The sequence below is a fragment of the Sinocyclocheilus grahami genome, unplaced genomic scaffold, assembly GCF_001515645.1.
Source record: "Sinocyclocheilus grahami isolate Dianchi unplaced genomic scaffold, SAMN03320097.WGS_v1.1 scaffold300.1, whole genome shotgun sequence".
Classification (NCBI taxonomy): domain Eukaryota; kingdom Metazoa; phylum Chordata; class Actinopteri; order Cypriniformes; family Cyprinidae; genus Sinocyclocheilus; species Sinocyclocheilus grahami.
This window is the reverse complement of record NW_015505479.1, coordinates 384,549-396,671: the sequence shown is the minus strand read 5'-3', so window position 1 is coordinate 396,671 and position 12,123 is coordinate 384,549. Positions and strand designations below refer to the sequence as shown.

The following is a 12,123-nucleotide window of genomic DNA, read 5'->3' as shown; positions in this document are numbered from 1 at the left end:
CACACACACACACACACACACACACGATGTGCAAAACTCTTCATTTGGACAGTCAATAGCAAATACTTAAACTAATAACAAAACAGTAGCTAAGCCTAATTTAAATTAGGTATGTTTTTTAACAAAACAGTAGCTGATTCAGAAGCGCCGGATTGTCATAGCAAAGTCAGAATTACCTCCTCTCCTAGGTTCACGAAACGGTCGTCCATAAAATGCATTGCTGTTCTGTTGTAAGTAATCTTAATGCATCTACTTTCGGAAGGCCAAAAAAAGTGCTTTTGCTTTCGCCTAGAAACACACAGCGTCTCCCTGACATGCTGCTTCAACACTAACTGCGGTTACTGAAACCACGCCTTCTTTCTTTGCGTGCACATTTGGGCGCATTATGCTAATATTTCCACATAGTGAGGTAGATATGTGGGGGCGTGTTAGAACGAGCCGTTTTAGGGGGGCGTGGCAGAGTCTTAACTTTGATAAAGAATATCTCTTTGGTTTTGAGACTTTAGTCTTTGCAACTTCAGGGATCTTATCTATGCACAATCAGCTTGTAACACTCCAAAGAGAAAGGAAAACTTGAAATCGCGTCATATGACCCTTTAAGCTTTGATCTTAACGCATATCTCCCATGTGTGTATGTGTGTGTTCGTGTTTGTGTGGCATACTGCTACTGTTCAAATGGCTGTATCAAGGTTTAGCTTCCTTTGCTCTGGGACACACTGTGTTCTGCCAGTTCAGTGTCAGCTGACAGCCACTACCCAGAACTGAAGCACCACAGGTAGTGTCACACATGAGACCATTTTTCCATGTCTGAGGGCAAGTTACACTTGGGGTTTTCCTTGGACATAGTGGTCATCCCCTTAAATCATGTTTTATGAGTCTGGCTCAGATGGCTTGTGCTGGAAGTCGCACTGATCTGGTGCCAAATTTCATCTGGGTCGTGATAAATATCCTGCATGGACAGTACAACCAGTACTACTCGAGGATTTAATGATGGCTTATATCATGCCTGTATGTTCATGAGCTTCGCATTATTGACTGGATGGATGTGTTAGAGCATCCAAACACACACATGCATGCAGTTGGTACAGTAATATTCACGTTTTGTAACGTGTCACCAGTTGTAAGTGCGGGATAACCATTGTGGGCTATTTTTAGTCTGGGATGTTAATCTCTTCTAAGAGCTTTTCAGGGCCTGTCTCTTTCTAACCTGGCCGGAAACGCTAAGCCAATAAGCCCCAGGCATCTGGCTCAACTCTAGGCCGAGAGAGAAATTGAGTCCCGGTACAGGCGATTCCTGGATTATTTAATACTTCAGCATGGCAGGGAGGGGGAGTTTGGATCTCTGAATTCCAGGAACGCTGGTTCTTTTAGGGCTTATGCACTGCAGGGTACAGAGTGTTTCAGACGTAGCTTAGTGGCGTCACGCTGCACGATTTTACGGAGGGGGTAAATTAACAAACAAAATGCTAAATTTTTGCAATGGGGAATGAGCCGATTGGTTGCATTGCAGGAGATAAATTTGATACATGCTCAGACTTGCATGAGCACTTTTAATAGCTCTGTCTGCCAGGTAAAATGAAACGATGTAACATATATTCCCAAAGTTTTGATTGAGGATCAGTTTTCCAGTTGCAGACAGTCTCATTCCTCCTTCCATCTGTAGTTCATCCCACAACATTTCCATGATATTTATCATGAATAAAAAAGTGTGAACATATGTTGAGTATATGTTTTTTTTTTATCAGTTAGTTTCTGCCTTTAAGTGAAGAGGTGCATTGCAAAAGCAAATTTTAGTTTTGATTGGTGTTTTAATATGTGGCCCAGGCCAAGCCAGAATATTTAGGCCTACATGCATGCGTAAACACAGTGCCTCCAAAAGTGTGAGCATAAATCCTTATCATTTCTTGGCATATATGCATTACAGTAATTTGCAATTACTTTACAACACCAGCAATTTTTTATTTTTATTTTTTTTATTATTACATAATTATGGCAATATATACATGTAACATCCAGGCAAGCCCCTTTGGCAGCTGTGATGCCTGACTAATGGATTAAACTTGATCCAGATTTTTTTTGTTTGTTTATTTGTTTTAGATTATTGGGTCATCATACCTTATACCTTTACTGATTAATTAAGCTTATGTTGAATGTGTGTGTGTAAAGACTCTGAAATAGCTATTGAATTTCACAAGTAACACCTTGAATAAAATCTGAAATTAGCTTGAAAGCTTGAAGTAGCAAGACTAAAGTAGTGTTTTCTTGCAAAACGTACTTCAATGATATAATTTGATTTATAACTAACAGAACCAACAGAGAAGTTTAGAAATTATTTATAAATGCCTCTTGTATTTTTCTAGGTTCTGGAATTTTTTTTAATGTATATTTTGCATTTATAGTTTGTGTTGCAAAGTCATAAAAAAAGGATAAATCTGATATTGTTTAAAATACAAAGCGTGCATGTTTCCATACTTTACGTACATATATACAAGAAGACTGAAAAAGGAGAAGAAAAAAAGCTTAATGGGCATTTGAAACATAATGGGAATAATCGTCTCACAAAGTCAAGGTCTGGTAGATCTTCCATCACCTACAGGAGATGGAAGTCAAGGTAAAAAAAAAAATGCATTTAGTTAGTAATAAGCAAATAGCTTTTATCCATTGGGGTGAGAACGTTGCAGTGGGGTCTGATAAGATCATTTGCTTTCAGGTGTTTTGGTGGCTACTGTACTCAGCATTGAGTGTAAATTGAATAGCATGACCTTTTGCAGCCGAATTAAATTGACTGCATTTCCACACACATTTGGTGGTTTCAATTACCATACATTTAAAAAAAAATTAAGTCTGTAACCTCACTCGTACCTCATGGATACTCGTACGAGGGCAGGTGTTCGTGATAAAACACACACGCATGCAGTCATGCAGTCTGTAAGCGTTTTTTTGCCCTCTGCTTTCATACAAAGTATACCGCCAATTGACCTTTGTGCAGTTAAAACATGCTTTATTATAGAAAGAGTATTGTAGTTTCGTCTTTCTCCTTTGTTGTCGCTCCTCTGCGTGTTTGGTGCAGTGCCGGTGATGATGTGCCCCGCTGCTGATATCAGGGTGACAAATGACGGGCCGCCCCGCCGGTGTGCTGCTCATAAGCCTGCCAGCAGCCAAAAGGTCAGAGGGGGATCCGGAGGATAACAAAGCACTTTTAACAAGAGAAAAGGGTGACTTTACACGCTTAAATACCGGCTTTGTATGTCCACATTTTCTTTTTTTCACATGTAATGCAGTTACTGCTGCATTGGAACGAAACAGGACTTGTATTTGTATTTTCTAGCGCATCATAGCATGATCACCATCCTGTATATGTTTATTTTCACAAAAGATTGCCTACCTCTGCAGATTTGCCACCTCAGACTTAAGCAAAGTTCTGTTTGCATGCATGTTTCAGAAAGGAATAACGATGTGTGTTTTTCTTTTCTCCGCTGCATTAAAATATTTAGACTCCAGCTCTTTAGGAATCCGAGCACCCTAGTGTCAGCATTATTGGGCGAGTTTCTAAAATAAGCAGTGCATCAATATGTCTGAGCACTGAAAACTAAGTTTATTCTAATTGCATTAGAAACAGAGCTGTGGGCCATCTGTTGCACCACAGCTAAAAAACAGCATGCAGACTCCTCTTCCTCTCTTTATCATCAGTGCATCCATTTAGATCATGTCAGTTTGTTGCTAGCCTTTTATTTTTTACTTTCAACTCTATCACTTTGTGCAAGAGAGCAATTATTTCTGGGTAGAAATTGTTTGTTTGCGGCTCTGTTTGTGGGCACTTGCAAGCACATATTAATTTAGCAATATTATATTTAAATTTCCCTCTTCACTTATGCATTGTTCTGATTGTTTGCATGCTAAAATAACTTGAGTTTGATTGCTACCTGTTCAAGCTTCTGGTCCAGACAGAGTCAGGGGGGTGGTAATGTTGGTTTGGGTTATGAAAAGTTAATCTTTGCCATACTCCGTCTCTCTGTGATCATTGCCTCTGGAGCATGCATGCCTCGGTGCCCAGCGTGCAGGATCATTTGCGGGGGAAATGAGGTTTGAAATAGTGCTGGTGATTCCACTGGCAGAATCCTATTTTTGAGTATGACACATGACGGCTGTGCCATGTACATATACTGTGACACGATCTGGTTAGGCTTATTGAGGGAGGCTTAAATTTGAATGTTTTTGATAATGTGAGGGACAATATCATGTGTGACTTATAATATGTTTGAGGTCTTTTATTGTTTTTTTGGAGTTCTGGATTTGGTCAAAAATGTCTTTGTTGACATGTATTCTCTCTCTTCCCACCCACAATTCTATGTCCAGGCACAGATTGCATAGTGCAGAATATCAGGATTTGTTAGCGATGGAATTAGATACTAATGAGACAATAATGAGAAGCCTCATAAAAAAGTGAAATAAAGACACCTGTTGTTCTCTTCTTCCATAAGGGCTATAAAGCTTCAAGTTTTTAAAATATTTTTCAAACCTATCAGACGAAGCTTTGTCCAGCTAACATGCAACCAACTTGCTTTTAAAGTTAAAATTTACAGTTTTTCTTAATTCCAATTGTAATAATTCCAATTCCATATGATTTCAATACTGCTATCCAAATTAATTTCAAATTCAGAATTTGAATTGAAATTTAAAAGACATTCTCAGTTCAATTCTGAACGGTGTACAAGCTTTGTTTGGGCCACAGCTGGAAAAGGTAAAATTAAAGACAAATATTGAATAATGCAAATCTATTTTAGAACTGTGAACGATATTCTGTCAGATTGAAACAAACTCTATTTTGGTTTCAGAGAGAACAAAAAGAGAAAGAAAAATACATCAATCTTCACTTAAACCTTTTTCCACACATTCTAGGTCATTTAATGTCTTCCTTGTGATGGTGCACGGCTTCGGTTGTAAAACGCACTCGGAGTAATTGACTTTCTAGGTTTTATTACCTTCAGAGTTTTCCCCCTCCGTCACGGTGGAGATGCAAGGCCGCAGACGCGATCAAAATACGAACCTCACATTTTACTCCTTTTTTTTTTTTACATTCTTTCGTTACCTGTGGGGTATTCACTCAGATCCTCAAATGATATCGGACCAATTTCTTTTCCAGCCGTGAAGTTGTAGTAAAAGAAAAGGACCGTGCTACCTGTTATCAGTGCCATAAGTTATATCTCAGGAATACAATGGCTTAGGTGGAACTCAATAAAAGAGTTAAAGCAAGGACAATTTCAAAGACAGCCTGTCTGATAACAAAAGAGCGTACCTGATAATGAATGACTGGTGAGCACTGGCGCGCCTCTGAAGTACCGGGGGAGGGAGGGAGCTAGATGGAGTGTGACTGCAGAGCGCTTGCCAGTGTGTTTTATGGCTAATTGAAGCATTTGTGGTAAAACAGCCATGAATGGCACCCTTTAGAATTAGAGCAGGTTAATATACTGTGATCCCACAATTAGCCCACGATTGTTAAGATCTGTTTAATTCGGTGGGGTCCATTAAGCGGAATGGGAAAGGTCCTATCTATTTTTCTTCCCTTCTTACTCAGACCATTTCTCTTTAGAGGCAATCGATGGCTGCGGACACGGCTCCAGAGGTTGCCTGTAAAATCTGGCCACTCTGGCACAAGGTTGAATGTACTTTGCTAGTGTTGGTTACACTTTGAATTATGTGTCTGAATGGAGGACAAAGGTTATTGGCCTGTTTCATAGAATAACGAGAGATAATCGATGTTGAAAGAGGAGTGCGGTTTTTGGCTGGACTTTTGATTGCTGTACTGTATAAACCCTGGAGTACCTTCTGACATGCTAGATAAACTCTGACCAATAGTTCACACTTTAGTTTTACTAACTGCTAGTCCTTATTTGGGTGCATGCTGATAGTGTGAAAGCTGTTTCTGAAAGGAAAATCCCCAAATGAATAAAAGCTTTCCTCTGTAAATCAAACGATGAGCATCTATGGGAAGTCATCCTAAATAACCAGGATTATAATTAGCTTGAAGGAAATGCTTAATGCTATTGCCCTCTGTTTTAGTGGCTGCCTGGGTTTTTATGAAGTTGCAGAAGACAAATTGCGGGGAGACAGCAAAGGCATAGCTCATTGAAAGGACATTATTAGCCAACCATTAAACAGCAGGCTAAGTCACAGCCTGTGATTTCTTTCTTGCCACTTTACGTCACAACTCAGGTGCCCCTGCAAATCTTTTATCTGTTATCAATTCAAGCTCAGATTTAGGAAATATGTCCCAAGGAGGGCATTATGAACTCATTTTCCTCCCTGTCAGTGGCTAATCAAACGTTAGCACTATCAGTACCGAAATCTCTTAAATGGAGTGAAATAAGTAAAATAGTCTTGTTTTGATATCTCAAAAGCAGCTCCCATGAGCATATGAACATGCTGGTGTGTAATCGTTGAAAACTATTAATAGAAAATGAATCAATCGGGGTGATCGTTGCACATGGGACCGGAGGCTAAGCAGCGCAACACTTCTATCTAAAGAGAACAGTCACCCTGCAGCCACCACCATCGTGCCCGAATGCTATCAGCAAGCGATACTAATCCTGTGGTGTGCATAAAAGGATTTGTTCTTGTTGGCCTGCATACACCACGTCCCCCAGCAATTTTGGTGTTTATCTTCTGCAATGGCTAAGTCCCGTGGGTTTTGGTGCTGGAACTTCCAGTGCCTGCGACTTTTCCACAGCCACCGCTCCATGGATACTGCCCCTCCTGCGTTACCATCTGACGGGAACATCAAAGAGTTTAGCATTTAGCATTTGATTCTGTAATCACACTTCATATGCTCAAAAAATTGCATCTATTTCAAGTCACAATAAGGCTCCTTATCTATGGATTGCCAGCTTGAATTTGGTTGATGAGCCATTTGAGATGTCTGAGTTAGGGATTGGAGGAACTTAACTTCCCTCGTATTGTTTCTTACCTCTTTCTCGCTACTTCCCTGAGTAGTTGCTGTGTGTCAGCTCAGTTAATGGGTTTCTTAGGGGAGATATTATTTTGGTCCGGTAAGCTGCATGTTTAATGTATGACTGACAGTGCTGACTCATGTGGCTTAGGCAATTTGTAGTTGAAAGAGATTTTGTAGTAAAAAAAAAAAATGGATGCAGCAAAAAAAAAATTCCATCCTCTATTAGCGATTATGGAGCGCTACTCCACCCAGTCTGAAAACAGACAAAATCTGCCACTACTCCAAACTAAAATGTCCTATTTTCTTCCACTGTTCTTTCTCTTTCCCCTATTCTTTTTGCCCCCTTAAGAAGATAGATGAGGAAAATGAGGCCAACTTGCTGGCAGTGCTCACAGAAACCCTGGACAGTATCCCAGTGGACGAAGACGGGTTGCCTTCGTTCGAGGCCCTGGCAGATGGTGACGTGACCAATGCCAGTGATCAGAGCTGTCCTTCCACCCCAGACGGCTCTCCACTCACCCCAGAGCCAGAGGAGCCTTCCTTGGTAAGAGACCCTCCCCGCCTGTGCTTCCCCTGTGCCCAATCCTATTTCGCCATGAAGCATGGCCTTCTCATTCGGTTTCCTTTCCTCGCTCTTTTTCGGTCCCACTGTGTTTCACTGTGCTCCCTCTGTCTGGTCTTCACAATCACCAGATAAGGAGATGCTGCAGGCCTGTCACCAAAAATGGGTACAGACTCGCCAGACAGCAGTCTCCTATTGAAGTCTGCACAGAGAACATAGCCACGGTGCTGTTGAAACAGCGAATCAAAGTAGATCAGTGTTCCTGAGGTGTTAATTGCATTGTTCATTACTGCAAAAAGGGAAATTAACAACACTGTCAAGCCGAAGCAACGAAAAATATGCCAACATAATTGAATTTAATCAAGTGACTATTTTAATCTGTATTTTCTCAATAGTATAAACAGTGAAAATGTAATGTTCATCATTAGTTACAATCTGAGCACCTCAGAAAAATCATTGCACTTGCTCTGATTGACATGCTGCCACAGCATTACTCTGATATATCTGATTCATAGCCTGCAAAATTAAATAATTAAAGCTTAATGTTGCAACTCACATAATCAGTCATATATTGCATAAATGTTTTTCAAAACATGCACATGATTCTGCTGTCATCAATAAATTAGTTTGTCAACTTTGAAGATGCTTAGAGAGAGAATTATTTGAAAACAATGCATGCAAAAATGAGTTTATAAGAGACCATATACAGAAACAACAGAGTGTGCTAACAATGCCAAGGTCATGGGTTTGATTCCCAGGAAATGCATAAACTTATAAGCTGTATACCTTGGATACAAAGTAAGTCGCTCTGAATAAAGCATCTGCCAAATGCATAAATGCAATTTAAATGCAAAAGTATTGCAATATCTTTGCATTTTGTTTTAAATTCATAGCTGTAATCCCCGTGATCTGTTTCTCTGCTCTGTTTGTAGCTGAAGAAGCTCCTCCTGGCGCCTGCTAACTCCCAGCTCAGCTATAATCAATACCCAGGTGGCAAGGCACAGAACCATGCAGCCAGCAACCAACGGATCAGACCAACACCTGCTGTTGCCAAGGTAGCTGCTTGCTGCACTTCTTGCATCAAAGGCCTGGTGTGTGAGCTCATCTGCTAGTTCCATGTAATTTTTCCTTTCTGTGAAATTATACAAATTAGTTGTGTTTGTGATGGAGGCGTCTCATCTGAAGTTACGTTACCCTTGATGACGTTCAGGACTTCTGAATGGCACCATCTCATTTCCATGAAAAAAGAAAACGCTAATATGTCTTGATAGAATTAGCATTGTTGGTTTCGTTGTCACAAATACAATGATTTATTACCACAGGCTCAGTCATTTTGTAAACTAGAAGAAAAATGAGTAGTTATTTGAGGTGAACATCACATGTAATTCTCTCCCCTCCACACAATCACACTCACGCACATGCGCAAGCTCTCTTTGAGGAGTTATTTTTCCATAATGACTTTGACTCCTCTGTTTCTGGAGCTCTGCACATGGCAGGGTCCCAGAGGACAACGCTGTCTTCTCCTGCTGCCTGCGTGCAGATCTTCCTGGAGCCATCCCAAGACCTCGTAATTAAGATGATGGGCAAAGTACACTCACGTTGCCTTTTGGGAGACTAAACCACCTCTGCGCTAGCCCCCCATTCTAATCTCCCTATGTTACCTTGTTACATACCATGCTCATTCTTCCCTCTCTCTCTGATTTCTCTTCTTTAGACAGAAAACCCCTGGAACAGCAAACCACGAGGATCCTGTCCCAACCGGTCTGTGAGACGCCCTTGCACTGAGCTGCTCAAGTACCTCACCTCTAGCGACGAGGCCTTCCAGACCAAAGCCAGGGAAGCCAAGAGCACCTGGACAGGTTGTGGCAAGGACAGGGGAGGGGCTTGCACGTCCTCCTGCTCATCTTCTTCCTCTCCATCGTCCTCATCCACCTCCTCTTTCTCCTCCTTGTCGTCCTGCTCCTCTTCCACCGCCTCCAAAAAGAAGACGTCCTCTGATTCCCCATCATCACAGCAGCAGCAGCAGCAGCAGCTGGCAGTGCAGGCCCAGCGAGGTGAGAGCCAGGCAGCCGGCACGTGTAGTGTGGCTGGTGAAAGGGCGGGGAAGTGGCGGCGGTGTACTCAAGGGGGGCACTCCGCCCCCATTGCGCTGTCCCACGGAGGCAGCTGTGGCCATGCCTGCTCCGGCGAAGAGGGGAGGCCGCCAGGCCTGCAGCCAGGTGTTGACCCAGGCAGCTTGGCCGCTGCCCGTTTTATTAGGTACATGCACTCTTACTCTCTCCCGCCTAGAGAGATGGGTCATGCAGGCAGCTGTGGTCATTGCCTTGAGGCGGGCGGCTTGGCTGAAGCTGGCCGTGCTAATAGGCACTTCACGGTGACCATTAAAAAAAGGAGGCAAGAGCTAGAGCACCCCATGCTCAGTCAGCTGCTCACCTCCAGGTCCAGGCCGGCCCGTTACTGGGCTCACCTGCAGTTGCCCCAGAATAAAAGGCGAGACCTACCAGACACGACTTCTAGAGTCCAAGAGATCCACGGACACTTAGAGCGAGCTAGTCATGAGCACCCTAGAGAGGCACCTAGCTTACACAAGCAGGCATTTAGCGTGGCCAACCAGAGCAATCTTGAGAGTTCGGCAGAGCTTAAATTAGACCTAGAGAGCTGGTTGAGCATGCCAGAACCGGTGACAGGAGACAGCTTGCATGATCTGGTGGGCCAAGCCGGGGAGGATGTTTTTGATGATGTCATAGTCAGCCCCATGTCATTCTCACAGGGCCTGCCAAGCCCATTGTTCCCAGACTCTTTAGTTCCAGAACTCACGCCCTCCGACTCACAAAAACAGGCACTCCGCAGGCACCTTGATGACCAAGTCCCACCAATGTTAGGTAATCATTGCTGCATCCCTGCCCTCTCTCCTTTGCTTCTCCTCCTTTAACTGCTTCCCAGTTTGACCACACACTAACCACAGCGCTAACCCAAACCTAACATTTACTTGGAAGCAAAAACTGATGCGACTCCAAAGCGTAAACCTCTGAATTGGCACAAACATTTGTCTGTAGATTAATTATAAATGAAAAACGAGGAACGCCTGCAACACTTTGAACTATCACGCCGCCCAATTTCAAACTCAGATCTGTGCTGGAAAGCTTATTTCTCAGGCTGCCGTAATATAGCTGTCTAACTGAGAGATACTCCCTAGCAGTTGGAGATGGTCGCAGCCTCAGGCAACTGCACACGCTTCCTTGACTCTTCTTTCTTCTTCTGCTTTGGTTTCAATTGCATGCAAAACATATTCTTATTAATTTTAGTAGCAGTATGAAACATTTTTGCCGTTCTTTTCCATGTCATAGTCTGTTTTTTTACGTTTTCTACTCATTCTGACTGTTGGAATGTGGTGGATCTTGTATGATGGGCTGGGAAACTGAACACATGCCATCACTCCATCCTGCCTCACAAAGTATGCAGTTAGATAAAGACAAAAAACTATGGGGTCAAGTTAGTCCAACTATTGGTTTTTCCCAAAATTTCTGTCTGGCTGGAGAGTCATCTGGCCTTTCAGTGCAGGGTTGGATTTGCAACATCATTGCTGTCACTGATTAAGTCTAAGATATTAGTTGTAGATGTGGACCTGAAATATCTTGGGTACAGTGTGAACTAGTAAATTAATTACCCATGCTCCTTTGTGTTCTGCAGCCAAACCAACCATCTTGCCACTTCCTTTGACCCCAGAGTCTCCAAAGTAAGTGAGAGAGTTTTTACACAACTTTTGTAGAGCAGACAAAATCTGAACTAAAAAAAAAACCAACAATGATGAGGCATTTTGTTAATTTCATTTCCATTTGTAAGCTCACACAAACACTTCCAGCACTCCATCCCTGTTCTCATTTTTTTTTCTCTTTTGTGTTACAGTGACCACAAGGGATCTCCGTTTGAGAACAAAACCATTGAACGCACATTGAGTGTGGAGATCTGTGGAACCCCAGGTAAACAAACAAAGAGTTTTTGCTCATAACCAAGAAAAGAAAATGAAAATTGTACCTAAAACAGACAGATGGATGGTGCAAAAGCTCCCCCTTCCTCCGTTTTTCTGGTTGTTAGTCTGAATTATCTTGCTGGGTGTTTTTTTTATCCTTCACTAGTAAAGATAACATTTCTTTGGCAAAGGTAAAAGTCCCCTACACGCCTACTTTGATAGTTTAATTAAAGCTAAAGGTTCAAGGTGAACTGATGGAACATGGTCAGAATTTTATACAGTCCTTCATTGATTACTTTTTTTTATTATTTGGCTGATTTATTGGAAAGTTTCACTCTTCCCCTTTGAAAAGTTAATATTCTCTCTTTCTCATTTAGATTCTAATGCTTTTTGACTGGGCAGCTCGCTGCATCAATACATCAGAGATAAATTGTTGTGGCATTATTATTGTTTTAATTGGCTTTGCCATGCAATTTGGTTTTGCCGATATTATCTGGATCCTTGTTTTTCAGACTGTCTGACAATTTGATTTGAGACATTAAGGTAATTTCCTATGTTAATTCTGCTGTTTATGAGAAGGGCCCATTTATGAAATTGAAAGCATTTGAAATAGCATTTTTATGTAATTTAAAGGGGAATATA

General features: G+C 41.8%; 1 protein-coding gene across 5 annotated transcripts in view; it reads left to right on the top strand.

Annotated features, from left to right (window-relative positions):
* Nucleotides 1-12,123, top strand: part of LOC107601164 (peroxisome proliferator-activated receptor gamma coactivator 1-alpha-like) — a 43,903-nt gene that overhangs the window by 15,092 nt on the left and 16,688 nt on the right. Inside the window, exons 3-7 of one of the 5 annotated variants that reach the window (XM_016293225.1) lie at nt 7,302-7,493; nt 8,444-8,566; nt 9,226-9,565; nt 11,202-11,247; nt 11,418-11,491. In XM_016293225.1, coding sequence (XP_016148711.1) covers nt 7,302-7,493; nt 8,444-8,566; nt 9,226-9,565; nt 11,202-11,247; nt 11,418-11,491 — 775 coding nt within the window. Of the gene's footprint in view, nt 1-7,298; nt 7,494-8,443; nt 8,603-9,225; nt 9,566-9,776; nt 10,394-11,201; nt 11,248-11,417; nt 11,492-12,123 lie in introns of those variants that run through there. The other 4 variants (XM_016293222.1, XM_016293221.1, XM_016293224.1 and 1 more) reach the window with 4 other exon arrangements.